General features: G+C 40.8%; 2 protein-coding genes across 6 annotated transcripts; both read right to left on the reverse strand.

The window, feature by feature from the left end:
* Positions 1-96: 96 nt before the first annotated feature.
* LOC117857797 (disease resistance protein RGA5) lies at positions 97-3822 on the reverse strand. Its single transcript, XM_034740657.2, has 2 exons — positions 2458-3822; positions 97-2289 (listed from the first exon to the last, which is right to left on the reverse strand). The coding sequence occupies exons 1-2, from the start codon at positions 3291-3293 to the stop codon at positions 312-314; spliced, it is 2814 nt and encodes a 937-aa protein (XP_034596548.1). The 5' UTR covers positions 3294-3822; the 3' UTR covers positions 97-311.
* A 552-nt stretch (positions 3823-4374) lies between these two features.
* Positions 4375-12434, reverse strand: LOC117857798 (MADS-box transcription factor 23). 5 transcript variants are annotated; one of them, XM_034740661.2, is made up of 8 exons: positions 12158-12434; positions 11612-11693; positions 9022-9083; positions 8674-8773; positions 8556-8597; positions 8367-8447; positions 8058-8227; positions 4375-4865 (listed from the first exon to the last, which is right to left on the reverse strand). In XM_034740661.2, exons 1-7 carry the CDS (start codon positions 12337-12339, stop codon positions 8087-8089), a joined length of 690 nt encoding a protein of 229 aa, XP_034596552.1. In that variant the 5' UTR covers positions 12340-12434; the 3' UTR covers positions 4375-4865; positions 8058-8086. The 5 variants fall into 5 exon arrangements, with proteins under 5 accessions (XP_034596552.1, XP_034596551.1, XP_034596553.1 ...); XM_034740660.2 differs by having other exon boundaries at positions 8049-8227; XM_034740662.2 differs by lacking the exon at positions 4375-4865 and adding an exon at positions 7579-7960 and having other exon boundaries at positions 8049-8227; positions 8674-8734.
* Positions 12435-18307: the final 5873 nt, after the last annotated feature.

The following is an 18307-nucleotide window of genomic DNA, read 5'->3' on the forward strand; positions in this document are numbered from 1 at the left end:
TTCTTGACAGCTCTGATTACCATGTAAATCAGAGGTGCGGAAGCTATGTGGAAGGAACTGCTTGTCCCTATCTTGGGTACTGTTACAACAAATATCTTAGGAACTATGTGGGAGTTACGTGTTTCTTTAGCACCTTGAATAGATGCAAACAGACACATATATATATATAGTCCCTGGAGATACATCGGCTGGCCCTTCTACAAGCTATTTTAGTTACAACAAATATCTTATCTCTTGTAATCTATACAGCCGGTTACAACAACCTACATAGACCAATCCGATTACGTCCAGGAACCTGTTACAAGTTTTGTTCAACAAGTATATCTATAACATGGAGTTGCTGTGATACGAAGGGTGGGGTGGTTGGGGTGGCCTTCAGCCGCGCGCCTCAGCACCGCCGCCACAATCTCCACCTGATCACCGCCACCACTGTACCAGAGATCCACCTTAATCTCCTCCAGCGAAGGGAGATGCTCCATGCGCAGGTCGTCCAAGCCAATTAGCCCGCCGCTGCCGCCGGCGAGATCCCAGGCCCGGACGCTGAACTCGAGCTGCCGCGCCACCGGCATGGCGCCCCCCGGGAACATGGACGGCGCCGTCACGAAGTGCAGGAACGCGCAGGCCCGCACGCACGGGAAAGCGCCGGCGCGCACTGCGGGGAGTCGCTCCGTACCGCGGTCGTCATTGAAGCGGCCGGCCGCCCGCAGGCGGAGGCCGCGCAGCGCCGGCAGCGCCCCGAGGGCCTGGAGGTCGTCTCGCCGCACCCGGCGGACCCACACGTCCAGGGAGGTGAGCGATGAGCTGCTCACCCACGCCGGCAGAGTCGAAAGCTCGCTGGTCGGACCTCTGGACAGGAACCTGCGGAGTCCCGGTGGGGGCGCCCAGGTCCGGATGAGGTCGCCGCGCCCGCCATTGACGTACACATCCAAGCTCTGGATCTCGCGGAGATTTCCTAGGGATTTCACCAGATCTTCGCCCAAATCCGTGTCCTTCTCCCAACTCATCTTTAGCACCCTCAGCCCCGTGAGATGGCTGAGCTCCTCTCTCACAATGTGTGCAGAATCTTGGCCGATCCTCAGCCCGGTCAGCTCTTCCAGGGACGTCAGATTGCTCAACCCTTTTGGTAGCTTCGTGTCCCAATCAAGATGCAGGCACATCAGCTTCCGCAGCCTAGAGATGGTCTGAGGCAGTTTTTGTATACCATGAGCTCCTCTGATGTCCAGTGTCTGCAGAAACTGTAATTTTCCGATTTCTACCGGCAGTTCATGGATGTAGGTTCGTCTCAGCCCAAGGTACCTCAATTGAGAGAGATTGCCAACATGCTTCAGGTTAAAATGGTCGCCACATTTCTTGAGAGCACAACCTTCTAGGTCCAGTACGCGGAGAACTTGGAACTGTGAGAGGGATGGCATCGAATCGACGGCGGGACTGAAGGCTGTAAAAGACCTCACTTGCAACAAGGTGGTTGTGGCAGATCCTGGTGCACTAGAATTTTGGAGGGATAATCTACGGACCTTGAATTTTGAAGATGTGGTCTCAGTGTCGTCCCATATCGTGACGAAATTTTCTTTCGTTGATAAGGAACGGATGAGATCGAGCACAATGTCATGCACACGGCAAGACTGGGCTCTGCCTTCGAAGTCGATACCTACTGGCTCGACCATACTTCTGTTTATAAGCTCATTAAAGTAACTCTCTCCCACCTCATATAAGTTGTCATTGTTGTTTTCATGTTGGACAAAACCTTCGGCGATCCACCTCCATATCAATCGATCCCTCCCAATGTCATGATCTTCTGAAAATATGCTTAGATATAATAAACATGCCTTCAGATGAAAAGGAAGATCATAATAGCTGTAGGATAATATCTCTCGCATGTTCTTCACATTATCACCAAGTCCATGACCAATAGAGTTGAGCACAGTGTACCATTGATCTTTTGCTTTTATCTGCTGGTGACTAGCCAAAAGACTAGCTATGGAAATTATGGCCAATGGTACCCCGCCACATTTCTTCAAGATATCTCTAGATACCTGTTCCAATTCAGGACTACATCCATTGCGGTGCCCAAATATTCTCATATAGAAGAGCCTCTGGGAGTCGCTCTCAGATAGAGTCATCATCTTGTAAATCTTATTATGATCATCAGTGGAAGGGCAGCATGCTTTAGCAACATCGTGTTTGCGGGTTGTTGTGATTAGTGCACTACCAAGATAGTTCTTAGGGAAAGCGTTCTTGATAAAATCCCACGCTTCTGCATCCCATATGTCATCAATTACGATGAGGAACCTACATCAATTGTTTTTTTTATAACGTTAGTAGTAGTTGTTAATAAACCAAGACATGTTCCTGTTTTCTAGAAGAGTAGAATACTATTTTTGTGGAAAATAATATGCTTTTGACACGCAATCTGCACCTTACCGAAAAGAAAAGCAATCAGCGTTTGCTGAAGCGTACCTCTTATTCTGTAGAAAACCTTTCAGCTCATTGATGAGCTGCATTGCATCCCATACAGCTTCATCAAAGTGCGCATACTGTTCCTTGTCAAGTTGAAATAGTATCTTCTTGAAAATTCTGGTGAAGTCAGGACTCCGAGACACGGAAACAAAAGCAGCACAAACAAACTGATCTTTCACCGTGTCATATACCGCTTTGGCAAGCGTCGTCTTGCCCAACCCACCAAATCCAACAATTGAGACAGTCTGCGCATGCTTCTTTGACCGATCGGATATCCTCTCGATCAGCTCATCCCTGGAGCCGTTGACGCCGACGAGCTCCGTGACCTCTCTGAACATAGCCGTCAGGCGAGGGTCAATAGAATCACCGCCGGTACCTGAACCCGTGCCCCCGCCGTCCTTTACCTCCAGCCTGTACTTCTGGCTCCATTCCCTTAGCTGATTGGAGAGCCTCTTGGCGTCTTCGACGGCGCCGGCGATCTGGTGCAGCTCCTTGCCCTTGCCGAACAACCGGCCGGTCTTCTTGAGGAACTCCTGGACCCTGCTCTTGAGGTCGCCGCGGGCAGGCTCCGTGTCCCCCGTCACGCGCAGCATGAAGGCGTCGACGGCGTCCTCCATGTCGTAGGAGAGCTCCCGCACCTCGCGCGCCCAGTGAGCGTCCTGCTTGTCGGGCTGGTCCACCTTGGCCACCTTGCGGAGCGCCTCGTCCATCCACTCCATCTCCGTCTTGAGGGAGACGACATCCTTCCTCACGCGCTGCTCCAGAGTCAGCTCGCCGACGAGCAGCTCGCCGAGCTTCCGGAGGAGCGGGCTCACCGCCCCCGCCGCCAACTCCATCGGTCGCTCGACCTCGATCGCCTCTCGGAGTCTCGGTAGGTGTGTGGTGGGAAGGAATGAAACAAGCAAGGAAGGAATTAGCTAGGACGCGAATCGCAGTCAGTTAGCTTGCTGATCCTTGCAGTTGCTGCTGCGGAGAAGCTGTGTGGGATTCTGGACGGAAATAAGAGGATGACTTTCTTCCTAGTCCATCGGCTCGCAGCATCCTAGAAGGAGGATGACTTTCTTCCTAGTCCATGGACGGCGGTTGGGGCTTAGCTCCAGCGCTACGCGGTGGCCGGTGGGTGAACTTTGACTCGATTCCGCCTCTTTCTAGGAAGCTGCGAGTCGAGCTGAGCAATTTCCACGGCCGAAGGAAGCTCTAGCGTTCGATGCTTGGAACAGACACGCGGCAATCATCAGACGCCAGACTGCATGGATGGAGGTTTGCAGTCGGCTGCACGAAATTTTTTTCCGTATATACTCCTCTCAAATATGAACAAAGTCCAAAGAAACCTTTCAGAGTTGCTAGTTGCTGCAGCGGATCCGCGGCACAGCACAACGAAGTGGACTACATCGCACTCCCGTGTCCCTGATCCGCAGTCGGCGAGAGTTGATTTTTTGGCAGCAGGGGTTGGCCCGTCGCCTTCCGCCGCTGGATTGAGAAGGTGCTACAGGATTGTCGACGGAATGGCACAGAGCAGTGGTGCTAGTTCCAGCTGCTTTCGACACTACTGATGTATCGTGTTGGTTTTGGCAGAGCTTCCGGAGTTTTTTTTAAGAGAGAAATGATTATTTGCTAATTCTGTGAGGTGATTCTCTGAAATAAACTAAGATGCTGGGAGCTGAAAAAAAATAGTTTTTCGTGATCCTCCCTCCTGATTTTAAGAGTTTACGCTAGAGAATAAAAAAATCACTTTTAGCTACAGAATCACTTCTCTCAGAGAATCAGCTCCCATAGAGAATCAGAATAGATGAAACTCTACCAAACAAGCTCTATGTATGTTCCTGACTCTACTTGCGCAGGAAATACGAGAGGGCTTTGCCAATTTATGGGCGCCCAGCAGGAAGACTCCCAACAAGCAATTCAACGATCCAACTGTGAATTTTCACTTCTGGAAAATTTCTTTTTCTGCAACTTGTCATTTCAAAAGGGTCTAAACATATATAGATTACAGACTCGTAATATTTTCGTACAATTTTGCCGGACAAACTTCTCGTCATTATTTTTGGTAGAAATTTTTTAATAATGTTGTCATTAAAATCTTTACACACAACTTTTATGTATAAGTTCTTCACAAAACTTCTCGTGGCGCCGTCACAGCACATCGAAGTAGAATGGTACTCCTGAATCCCTATTCCACAGTTGTAAGAGTTGATTTTGTCTTCACATTGGAGGTTGCCCCGTCGCCTTCAATCGATGATTGAGAAGGCGCCCCAGCTCACAACAGGATTGGCACAAAGTAGTGGTGCTGGTTCCAGTTGCTTTCGACACTGACGTATCCTGGCTCTCCTTCTAAGGCGGAAAATATCATGAGGGCTTCCTAATTTATGGGCGTCCAGTGGGGATGCTTCCAACGCAGGATCTATCAACTGCAAAGAGACATTTTATTTTTGAAAAAAAAATTCGCATAAATATTACGTATTATCAATAAACCTATCATGATTCTTTTCAGCTAAAATTTTCACAATAATATTGCCAAGAAAAGCTACCCGCGTAACGTTTCCCATAATTTCTTCACATAACTTCTCAAGGCACCTTTTCAGCACAAGTTCCACCAAATATTGTCAAGACAACTTATTCATACAACTCTATAATAACGTCTCCATACAATTTCTTAGTACAACTTCCATGTTAGCGTTGCTAGGATAGCAAGGGGCTTTCTATTTTGTAAGCTTTTCCAGACAACTTATATACATCACTTGTTCAAAATAAATCTCCAGAACTGCTCAATCAACTAAGTTTGTAAAAAAAATTCAGAACATACCATCGACATTTTTTTGCAAAATCTTGTTAAAATTATAAGTAAGAAACAATAAAGCAAAAAGGTTGATAGAAATCTATATAAATAGATCAATATTTATTAAGTGTGATGGAGACAAGCGGTATGGAAAAAAAAGAAAGAAAAAACATGACGAAAGGAAAGGTAAAAAACTGAAAAAGGAACAAAGAAAAGAGATCACGTCAAGGGAGTAGCCACCTGACAAACCACCACACACTATTAGTAGGAGATCACGCCAAGCTGCAAGCTTGAAGTCGATACCTTTCCCGATGAAGAAGTTTTGTAATTTTCATTGACATTAGCAACACATCAAATGGCATACTTTCAAAACCACTATACCACAACACCAAACTGCCGTTCGACGTGAACCGCTAAAACTAGAAGATTACCGATGTACTGGTAGTCAGTAAAGATTTCTAGCAAACCATCAGGTGGTATATATATCAAAAGTTTGTTGAGTGATCCATCGTATTCATATTTATAACTTCGTGTTGAATCATCATTCAGCAATTCCTAGTATTCGGGCCCTACAATCAGCCGGCATATATGGTCCAGGCTATGTTTTCCATCGGCATGCTGCACCTATCAGCCTCTCAACTCCTTCAATCCTAGCCTCCACCAAATTCCCCAACCTCACCCCCTCCAACTTCCCAAAACATCAACACAGCGCACTTCTTCTCCTGAATCACCGTGCATGCCGCTCTCCCAAATCGTCATGCGCCTCCAAATCCATTGCATGACTACACCGGACACATGGAAATAGAACCACACTCCATTCCAAACCTTGTGCACACCCAAGTGATGGTTGGTAGACTTCAGGGATCATCGAATGATCGATCGATAAAGTAATGCTAGCCGGTAAAACATTATACCGATGCCACTTACAATGACTAAAATGTGGAGTCAGCAAAAATTTATACCGACTAATGGTAAAGTCATGGGGGATTTTATCGGCTCCAATGTAGTTTGTGTTTTGTGTTCTGAGACGGTGGCACTACGATAACAGACACTACTACTCGATAGCTAGCGGCCCAATCATCATAGTAGCAAGTACAACCAAAGCACCAATCCAATTTCTCAAATAGGAGGTAGACGTACCTCACGGGAGATGCAACAGAGATGGACTGTTGAAGGAGATCACTTGAAGGGAGGAAAGCACGGTGGTTTTTGGTGAAGCCAGTGCCAATGAGTAAAGCCTAACCCTAAAGCTATTAGGTAGTAGGGGATATGTAAGAGCACCTCCGGTGTCGCAAACACCACATGAGAGGAAGAGGAACTAGAATAGAAGCCGCTCAATCTTCTCTATCTGCTGCTGCTATAGTGTACTCGAAACGAAAAGAAGTCGAAAAAACTGGGAGGATTGGCTAACTCAGAACTCAGTAGGCTGCAGTTTTGAAGGTTTTCTTAGAAGCTACTCCCTACATTTCAAATTATAGGTCGTTTTAGCTTTTCTAGATATATAACTTTTACTTTGTATCTAGACATAGCCTATATTTAGACGTGCACAGCAAAAGATATGTACTAGAAAAGTCAAAATAACCTATAATTCGGGAAGAAGGGAGGGAGGAGTACCATGTATCTGAAATTATTTGCAACCGCATCTATCAGATACCATGGCACATACTATGCGCTGGTCGTTGGACTTCCTGTGAGTCATAATGCCCAACAAATAGGCCCACTAGATATGCTAATGAGGACCTAGACTGTGCAACTCTTTCCACGTGCCAAACAAACACGGCACTGAGCATATATGATCCAATTGTAGCTTTTGTTACAAAATGCTTCAGCTATATTTTGTCGATATTTTGTTGTTCCTGCTTCCTCATCCACCAGTTTCGCTGCATCACATATTATTTCTACATCGCAGCAAAACTAGAACAATATAAAACAGGGAAATATAATTGTATTTTTTTTTCAGCAATGTCCATAGAGAAATGGCAGCACATTTTGATAGTTTGGCTCTAGACAACCCAAGCTTCACTTTTTTTTAATGGTAAGTTCGTGATCGTAATAGTTGCTAGAGATTATCAGCACCTAATGAACATTAAGAGGGTATTAATACCAAATAACACAGCAGATCTTTAGTTTGTAAAAGGATTTCCAATAAAAGATTCCCTTGCTATATGTACTTATCATCTTTCCCCTGCACCAATCTAGGGACCCATACAACTACGTACTAGCAAATTTGCTCCACTGCAACAACACCATTGTGAAAATTATCATACATTTCTAGATCAAATGTGTACAGGCCACACTAGTTAATAACACAACAGAATTGCATTCTAATATTGTATCCCAAAACATAAGAAATCCAAAATATATATAGCAACATAATGAAATGACTATAGTAAATTAAGGAGGTTATGATATAAACACATCCACCTTGAGTTGGATATGATGTAATATAAAACCCCCATCCACCTCTTTGAGATGGATACTTAATACAGTACAGAGAATGTGACTATCAAATGTGACCTTCTCTAACCCCCTTCTTGCAATCCAAGTATTAAACAAAAAGTTTCACTTATAGTACCTAATGTAATCCACACTGTTTTACTGTACTTAAACTTATAAAACAAAGTAGTATAAAATCTAGGTTTTGAAGTTAATTTCCCACACAAACAGCATCGATGAAGGGCCAAGCTTTGTCCTTTGGAATGGCTCCTTATTATTAAATTATAACATCTGTTCAAAATGAATCAATCAAATCTTGATCACGTTATTTCTTCATTCTCTTGATGGCATACTATTCTATTTAAAACAACAATCTTACCTCCCTTACTTTGTATTTGTAGATTTCGTGCACAGGTGTCATTCATCTGGATGTCCTTCTATGCTTAAAGAAAGGTTAATATGTTCGGATGCATCATGTGCAGTTGATCTACTAGGAACTTTATCAGAGCTTCCACTTTCTCGGTCACCATCACCTGATGATGTGCTTTCCCCGGAGAGCTGATGAGGGTAACATATTGTGGAGTGATTATTATGCAACACACAGAATGGCTTAATGTGTTTACACTATTATAGATGAGCCATGTAGAAGTATTCGATTAATAAAGAGTGACATGCTTGTATGACATTTCATGTATACCTTCTGTAACTCTATTTTGTGCTGATGAGCAATGCTGACCTCCTTTTTAAGTTCAACATTCTCCTTTTGAAGGACAATTCCCTATATGGAAAAAAATTGAGGAACCATATATCGATGAGCAAATTTTATCCATCTCTATAGTTTTGTACATCAACAATATTAGTTTATATAGTTGAACATGGTTTCAACCTTTTTGTTGAGTTGCATGATCTCCTCCGCTAAAAGCTGCTCCTGGAAAAAAGAAAGTATTCACTCTTATTAGTTAATTGGATGTCACGGTCCACGAATTCTATTAAGAGCAAGTTACCTTTTTCTTTCTGACCGACTGCAAACTAATTTCAATTTGGCTCTGGAGAAACTGCAAGTCTCTAATTGTCAAGTCAGAGAGTTCCTCTCCCATTAGTTTACTGTCAGTGCAAATATGTACATAGTTTAATAGCATAACTAACAACAGACAATGCTTAGTCTACATATATGAGAATTAGTGTATTTGTCTTCAAAAGTATTTTCACAATATCATTTTTCTAGGTTTTATGCATATATAGAAATTAGTGCAGAGCTATATTTGGAGATCATATGGATATGCAAACTGATAGTTGTTTTCGAATGAAGGAGAATTAATTATATATACCACCAACAAAAGTAATTAAGTTACCGATTGTTGTTTTGTAAGTTCTGCACTTGCTGCCTGAGAGTTGCAACCTCCATCTGCCAAAACTGCCCAATAAGAGCACCAAAAAAAAACAATAGAAGGGTCAGACCAATTTGTAGGGTGAATCACCCCATGCTTCCGAGGCCTATGCAAGCACCGTATCTTATCTTACTAATACTAATTGGAGGCTCCTTTTGAAGCCTCCGCATGAAGCTACCTAGGAATCCTAGAGGGACACTCTAGAAAAAGAGAGACATCTTAGAAATTATCTCAAAAAAGAAAAATATCTAACGATCAATTCAGTATCTCAAATCGTCATAGCCATTAGATATATTATATTTTCTAAAAAATTACCCACCTATACCATTATGAAAATAGCCTAAAGTAACCTCAAAAAATATATCTAAATTACACATCTCTATCATTATATAAATAAACTGTAGTAACCCCTCTAATCTTCATCCATATTACCCACTTATGCCATTATAAAAAATAAATAAGCTCCTAATTTGCATCTAAATTGCTCACCACTAATATTATAAAAACAGCTTAAAGTAACTCTTTAAATTTGAATTGAAATTATTCACATATGTCATTATTAACAATTATATATCTTTCCTTTCAAAAAATAATTTTATATCTATATAAGTATTGTGTTAGAATATTTAACAAATAAGATTGCTCAAGCTAACAATGTGCCCCCCTTTTTAGTTGGAGACTCCATATTAATTTTCATCGAGAGGCGCTAGGAGAAAAAATAAATACTATAAATTCTCATAAAAATAAAAAAATATCCGGCCATCAATCCAATAGACTCTAATAATCATAGCCATTGATCTATTATATTTTTAAAAAATATGCCCACCACTGTCACTATAAAAATATTCTAAAGTAAACCCTTGAATCGACCTGAATTACCCACCTTTGTATTATAAAAAATAATTTAAAATAATCACATAATCTTCAGCTAAATTATCCACACATATCATTATAAAAATAACTTTAAATGACCTTCTAAATTTATATCTAAATTATCCACATACGTCATTATTAAAAATAATCTAAAGTAAATGCCCAAATCTTAATCTAATTATCTGCATGTTCATTATATAGAAATATCCAAAAGTAAACTTTATATGATTCTAAATTATCTATTTTTAACATTATAATATAAATACTAAGTTAAGGTATATATGCATGATGTGTGTCACCATGTAAACTATTTATACATGTACGGGAGGAAGCGATGAAAAATACTGATTTTCATGTTAAACACATTGTATGGAGGTGCATTGTAAATGAAAAAAGTATGAATGTGGATGAAAAAGTGTATAGAGTAATTACTAATTAAAAGTCAATCACAACTTAAGTATTCTGTTACAATATTAAATAAATTAGAGTCTTTGACTTTCTAATATAATATTTTTAAAAATTATTAGTCCATGCCCGGGTTGATGAACTAGTGTAGTTCTAATCAATATGAGAGTTATGATGGAATTCTCATTGAGCAACAAAACACACATCGATTAACAATTTTATTTGATATGTGAGTTACGGGATATATGATGAAGATTAATTAAGTAGTAAGTAAGTAGCAAAAAAAAGAAGAAAAGAAGAGTCTAGATAGGTTTGGTTTCAATTAAAGTGGGCGTGCAGTTGTGGAACTGAGATTTCCATATCCTTAAGAAAAATAGAGTGCATCACGTGATCTGCACGACGGGAGCTTATGCTCAGCAACTAATTTCACGAAACAATCAAATTTTTAGTCTCAAACTTCGTTCAAAAAAAACTTTTTAGTCCCAAATCAAACTCCCGGTATATATAACCACCCAGACAGAGATACGGAGTAACTCCCAATCTGGAACTCAGCCATCAACCACAAGCATGCAACGCCGCAAGACCGAACAGATGCCTCCTCCCGAATGCCTTATCTCTGCCACCTTCCCAAAGCTTTCTACTACATCCCCGTTGTCCCCTCCGTGGTACAAACCCTCTTGGTTGGAGAGGGCACTAGCTGGAGGAGCCGAGAGGACAGAGGAGGTCCCTCTGCGGTGGCACCCTAGCTCAGACAGTGAGTGAGTGGTCGACTTTGTGGAGGAAAAATAAAGTGAGCTAATGGAGCACAATCTTCCAGCGAATAAAAACATGCCATCAATATGTTTCCAACCAAAATGTTGATTACCAGTACACTGAGTCCCGGATGACAAACTAACTTTAAAATTTGTTTCCTATATATGTTGCCGCACCCTTTTCTAGTCCACTGGATTTATATCTACAACAATTCTGCTTCATAAATGCATGTTGGCAAGTGATACACATTCTAGGAGGAAAACATTGTTTCCCTTACACCGACGTGGCTGCACTGATACTCCACGGATGAGCGATTTGTATGCGGAATTCGTGTGTCCTTGCATGTACTTATATGGGCAGCAAGCAGTTCGTCCAATTAACTTTTTTTCTCACTACAACGTAACATTATTCGGCTGACAGTTTTCGAATTAACCTGGTAATAAGGATCACACGATGTCTAGCACACCCTAATTTCCATTCTACACCAGAAAACATACAGATAAGATTAATATGCATAGCGCACCTTTGCCTCAGAGATTGGATTTAACAATCGACAATTATTGTCCTCTCTTGCCTCCTGGTAGCGTTCGATTATTGGTTTCATGCTGATAAAAAGGTGCATAAAATTATATTCATCTTTAAAGTAACACAATCTAATAATGGGCATCCTTAGAATGATTCATTTCTTTGGTTCAAGGATCAAGCCTAGCTAGGCATCAGGATGCAAATACTATATCTTTCTAGTGCAGTTATCGATTCGCAATCAAAATCAATTATACTCAACGGCATCAAATAATTTATAATTTTATCTCTAGTTTATTAACCCTACTATACAGTATATATCTATACTCGTGAATAACATGTGGATACAGGTGAATCTTTCATGGGGGAGAATCGATCGACAGAAGGATTAGGGAGAAGGTAACAAAGATACAGTAAGAAAAGTTGCAGTTCCATGTTATTAGCTGAAGGGGTTCAGAAAACCAAAAAAAAAAGAGAGAGGGTACTGGGGAAGAAGCATCATATGAGCTTATGTGTGTATGTGGATCATGGACTTTTGTCACCATACCTGGAACTGGTGAACTCGTAGAGGCGGCCGGTGCAGGAGAAGACGATGAGGCCGACATCGGCGTCACAGAGGATGGCGAGCTCCCGGGCCTTCTTCATGAGCCCGCTACGCCGCTTGGAGAAGGTCACCTGCCGGTTGGTCCTGTTGTCGATCCTTTGGATTGCGATCTTCCCTCTCCCCATATTCACCTCTCTACTCTTGCTCACTCGGCCGGCGAGATCTGAAAATAGTGCTGGCTGAACAATACCCAGCCGTGAGGTGCGTGCAAATGATGCCATCGAAAGGTAGGTGTTTAATAAGGAAGCAAGTTGGAAATAAAAAAATATTTCGACCAGCTGCATGCTGTTGCTGTACGGCTGCTTGCATCAGGTGATTGTTTACTAGGTCAGAAATCTATCTTTCCTTGGCTTGCATCTTTCCTCTGCATTGACGTATAGATGTGTTATTATGTTCAAAAACAAAAACGTATAGATGTGTTAATCCGTTCTGTTTGCGAAGATAACGACCACTTGTACAAGTCCATGTGTGCGTAGCCCTGACAATAAATAAAGAATAGTGAAGCACCACTAGTCTTTTCTAGGAAATGTGATAGGGACGCCCATTAAGCTATTCTTCCTATCGAAATTTGGCAACTTCTGTGTGAAACAGAAATCACTACTTGTAATTGCCAGATTTTCAACATAATGTACATAAGTATCAAAACATGAGATTACATAAGTAGATTTTTGTTTCACAAGAAACATAAGTCAAACACTGAGAAGGTCAAAAATCTATGAATCACTGGTAAGTCTGCTTGTTTCTAAGTATAACATCCATAACTCATTTTCTCTCGTCAGCACCCTTATAAGTGAATGTGATGTCCATAAACACTTGATAATCATCAAAGTGCTCCTGCTACTTAGTATGTTCTTGTGAAGGAATTTGTTATATATATAGTCTTCAAAACATATACTCCCTCTGTCAAAAAAATAAGTCAATCATCATAGGAATTTTAGGACAGGTTAACAAGAGGTAAAATGATCTCAATTGCCCCTATTTATTAGCCATATTTGACGTTAATTGACTGCTGCATGTCCACATTCACATGCACACATGCCAAATTGAGTATAATGACTTGTTTTTCCGAAAAATTTTGAATCGCAGAATGACTTATTTTTCTGGGACAGAGGAAGTATCTTGCAACCAAAAAACTGTGTATCAATCCACATAAACATCAGCCAATTACATGGGAATTGAACTCATACGAACTGACCATTAGATTTGAGCATTATAGTGTCATATTAGTTAAATTTGTGTATATCATTGATCCAATTCAAAATACACAGGTTGATCATATGAAATATCATGTACAGTAAAGAATAATGGTTCTTTTTTTGTTTGGGTTGTGGGGAACCAACATGTACAATGAAAAAACAATATTTGCTACATTTTGTCTGGGGAATGTGGGTGGGGGGGCAGTTGAAGAAACATTTTCTCGTATACACCTAAATAGTTGTTTATTAGCCCGTTTAAACGCAATTTAAACGCTATACATAGTGGCCATCCATGTCTATTTAATTGGCTATTTATCCATTTAAACAGATGTTTAAACAGATAAACAATAGGCAACCCACTATTTAGCGTTTCAGTGGACACTATTAAGCATAGATGAACAAAAGGATCTTGATTGGACGCAAGTTGCAAATTCATGCAATTTAAATTTTCTAAAATGAGAATCGACCGAACCCACAGATCAAGTACTATGGTTTATAATGAAACACACTATTTAGTAGACACAAAATAAATGGATACCATTAAAACTGTGCTCCAAGGCTAGATTAGTTCTGAGTTCTGGCTAGTGGAGCAGTGTCGTACCGTGAAAATGTATAAGCAAACGGATTGTTCTGATTTTCTGTCAAAATCAACTGAGAATTATACATTTTCTTTGGAATTGCACGCCAACCTGTGACTTTGCCGTACCAATGGTATCTCGACACGTTGGCTTGTATCATCATGAGAAAAAAAAATTGAGAAATTGTAAGGGGTTATTTGGATACTAGGGGCTAAATTTAGCTCTTGTCACATCGAATGTTTGGATGCTAATTAAGAGGACTAAACATGAGTTAATTATAAAACTAATTGCAGAAGTCCTAGGCTAATTCGCAAGACGAATCTATTAAGCCTAATTAATCCATCATTAGCAAATGGTTACTGTAGCACCACATTATCAAATCATGGACTAATTAGACTTAATAGATTCGTCTCATGAATTAGCCTCCATCTGTGCAATTAGTTTTATAATTAGCCTATATTTAATATTCTTAATTAGTATCCAAACATTAGATATGACAGGGCTAAAGTTTAGCCCCTCGAGTCAAAACGCCCTCAGCCTTTCGGAGCCAAAACGCCCTAAGCCTTTCGATGTCATTGTCTTCCGCAGTCAGAATCATCGTACAAGATTCCAACTTCCTCCATATAAAAAGCTAGATCCACCTCGACCAATGAACATGAAGTTAGCGTCTCGACCAATGAACATGAAGTTAGCGTCTATTCTATTCTGTGGCATTTAGTACGGAGCAGTAACTTATAAGTAACTAGTCAACTACTAGTTCCTCTATTCACCAGGTTTCCTCTATTTGGGCTTAATTATCATATTGTGCTAGGTATTGTTGGTGGCTTATGAAAACTGGGAGTATAATTGTAAAAAGGAAGGCCTAGTTGTTTAGGTTTTAGGTGTGTTTTACTATATTTAGTCAGCATCTAAGTTGAGACTGTTGAAAGTAGGAAGATAGACTGAAAGAATGAATCTGAGGATTATCTTCATTGATTGAATGAATAATCTGGTTACATATTTATAAAGGGGAAAGGGTATGCCAAAAGGGCATCATGTCTCTTGGGAGTTAGCCCCTTCATGAAAGGTCCACACCCTTTCATAAAAGGTCCTCTACAATTATCTAATATTAATTGATCACTAACTAAAATGTTTCACAACACTCCCTTGATCAATTAGCTCCTTGTAAGCTTCATGTAATTCTTGTTCAATCATCTTTGATTATCATATATGAAAACTCCTCCAAAAATCATGTTCAAGTGTGCTCAGAGGAGGCACTGCTGCTTGCTGCCGTCGGCGCACTGCATGGTACAAGCCTCGAGGGGCCAGGACAGACTTGGTGGTGGATCATGGCGAGGCGTCCATCGATGCTGACCAGTGAAACAATATCCACGGCCACCACGGAAGCAGTGACCATTGCACCACGACGTCTAGGAGGACGATAGCCATGTCGGGCAGAGAAGAGATGGTCCCTGGTGCGGAAGCAAAGCCTGGGGCGCCGTCTAGTGAACCATTGCCGGTGACCATGAAGAGGAAGAACGAGGAAAACGTCTTATATGGCAGAGAAATGGAAGTGACTGGGGTCCATTCTTACCTAGCGTGATGTTGAGGCCTTCTGGCCTGTCACCGTCTTTTGTGCTTAGTACAGAGCAAAGTGCATGATAACATGTTGAAAGTACAAAGATGGACCGAAAGAATGAATCTGAGGATCCTCTTCATTGATTGAATGAATAGTCTGGTTACATATTTATACAAGAGGAAAGGGCATACCAAAGGGCATCATGTCTCTTTGAAATTGACCCCTTCAATTATCTATATTAATTGATCGCTAATTAAAAGATCCATGCCCTTTCATGCTACAATTATCTATATTAATTGATCGCTAATTAAAAGATCCATGCCCTTTCATACTACAATTATCTATATTAATTGATCGCTAATTAAAAGATCCATGCCCTTTCATGCTACAATTATCTATATTAATTGATCGCTAATTAAAAGATCCATGCCCTTTCATACTACAATTATCTATATTAATTGATCGCTAATTAAAATGTTTCACAATAGAGGCACTGGCTTTATAAAAAAAAAGTTGAGGCACTGGAGGCACATCATTAAACGGCATTTTGCATCTTTCAGTTAGGGAGATAATGTGTTTGAGGTGTGGAGTAGTTTGATAAGAAAGCTAGTCTATCATGTGCGGCTGCAATTGGTTAGCTCGTGCAGTGTGCCCGCATGTGGTGCTTCGCGCTGTCCAAGGTTGGAGTATATCCAAGCACGCAGCAGCCACAGCTACATGTGGTGCTCCATGTGATCGACCAGGTGAAAATTGGCAGGCAGATCGAAAAGGCACATAAGCACATGCAAAGCTCCGAGAATGCTTAGTTTTATTCTTGTTCATTGTATCAAGAAAGAATCATCACTGTCGTCTTGTATAGTACGTACACACGTACCCTAGCTAATCAAAAGGTTCGTACTCGCCATCGTCTTAATAGATCCTACATGTGTTTAGTAGGATGCAAGCAAGTAGTACTCCATCCGTCAAAAAAAAATAAGCACGTACCCTAGCTAATCAAAAGGTTCGTACTCGCCATCGTATTAATAGATCCTACATGTGTTTAGTAGGATGCAAGCAAGTAGTACTCCGTCCGTCCAAATAAATAAGTAACCTAAGAAATTTAGGACAGATTAATAAGAAGATAAAATAATTTTAATTGTCTCTTTTTATTAGTAATAGTCGGTGCTAATTGATTGTCGCTCGCACGTATAACAAACTAAGTATAATGGCTTGTTTTTGATAAATTTTAAATTGCGGAATGACTTGTTTTTAGGATGGAGGAAGTATATATGAAGACCCATCCATTCCCTTTGATAGCTAAGAAATGGCTGTTCAAGCTTTTTCCAGAATATAGAATATTATTAGAAAGAATGAACGGAAATGTGTAGTGTATTCCATAGAGTATACAGTAGAGAATTATTAGAACATTTAGGTCCACTTTAGATACTCTACAGAGTTATGGCCCAACAAGATGTGGCTTTACCCTACCCAAGACCAATATTTATGTACTGAATTCCCTGTTTATTATTGAGCCTGGGAGCAGCTAACGAGCATAGAGATGGAGAGTAGCGTGTACTATAATCTCCCATCAATACAAGTGGAGATTAGTAAATTACATAACAACTTTCATAACAAGGAATCTAAAGATGATTTCCAGATAGTCTCCGCCTCGCTTCAAAGTCCTATTTGACATATCACGTGGTTACCACCACAAACGCATGACAAGTTGGTCGCTCAGGGAAATGAAAACAACAGCTGAACAGCCGTGGAAGGAATCTTCGGTATGATAAGAACGTGTGGCGTGTAAATGTTCTCTTAGCATCTTCACTAGATCCAATTCGGTGCCTTGTACGTAGCAGTGTAGCTGCTTGTTCATGGATGCATGGCTTCCTCCCTCAAGCTGGCCTATTCAAGTACACCGAAGCACCGTAAGCAATGTTGAAGCACCTGGCATTTTCCTCTTTTTCCAAGTTGATGAGTTCAGAAGTTCAGTCCGGCCTCAAAGATATTACCTTTGTTGTGCACATCTACGGTGGCATATAAATCTCAAACAACATAGTCTCAGCTACAAGCTCAAGATGAAGTTTCTTTGTGAGGGCTACAAGAAACTACGTAAACACAACAAGTTGTTGAACAGGATCAAATGTTGAGTCACTTGAAGATAAAGGCACAAGCTTCAAATGCAGCAACGAAAACCACTACAAGAAATGTGTTGATCTATGACGAAAATTCTATGACACATTTGTTTTCATCATAGATTTATGACATTTATGACTGAAAACGTCATAAAGTTTCACATCCGAGCAAATTTAGTGACAAAGTTACGGAACATCATAAAAGTTACCACAGTAGCCAAAAAGAAATCGTCATCGCTATTACACGGTGGTCTTGTGATGATATAAGGTCCGCGAAAATGTCATAAACCAACTAGGATCCCACATGTAAGCATTTGTTGAAAAATAAGGTGTGCAAAAATATCATAAACCGAGGGGGGTCCCAAGCAAGCATGAGTTGAGAAATAAAGTGTTCCAATTCATCATAAAATCTAGTAGGGTCCCATGAGTCAGTCTGTGATTAAAAAAAGGGAGGAAAATTAAAAGGTAAGAGTGTTCAGGTCCGCGTTCGAACATGTGACCTCTTGATTGTGAAGAGTCAGCACCACCACTGAGACATAATGTAGTTTATAGTTTTTGAACAAGGCAGTTTCTTTATATTACAATTCTAAAAAGTGTGGTCCACTTCCCAGTTGCAGGCCAGAGCAAAGGGTATATTTGTAATGACG

The sequence above is a fragment of the Setaria viridis genome, chromosome 5 (assembly GCF_005286985.2).
Source record: "Setaria viridis chromosome 5, Setaria_viridis_v4.0, whole genome shotgun sequence".
Taxonomy (NCBI): Eukaryota; Viridiplantae; Streptophyta; class Magnoliopsida; order Poales; family Poaceae; genus Setaria; species Setaria viridis.

Excerpts from the sequence above, each read along its gene's own strand:
- LOC117857797 (XM_034740657.2), bottom strand. The coding sequence starts at position 3,293 with ATGGAGTTGGCGGCGGGGGCGGTGAGCCCGCTCCTCCGGAAGCTCGGC. Across the intron at positions 2,290-2,457 it reads GGTTTTCTACAGAATAAGAG|GTTCCTCATCGTAATTGATG; the intron begins GTACGCTTCAGC and ends CAATTGATGTAG.
- LOC117857798 (XM_034740661.2), bottom strand. The coding sequence starts at position 12,339 with ATGGGGAGAGGGAAGATCGCAATCCAAAGGATCGACAACAGGACCAAC. Across the intron at positions 11,694-12,157 it reads TACGAGTTCACCAGTTCCAG|CATGAAACCAATAATCGAAC; the intron begins GTATGGTGACAA and ends CCTTTTTATCAG. Across the intron at positions 8,228-8,366 it reads ACAAAATAGAGTTACAGAAG|CTCTCCGGGGAAAGCACATC; the intron begins GTATACATGAAA and ends TACCCTCATCAG.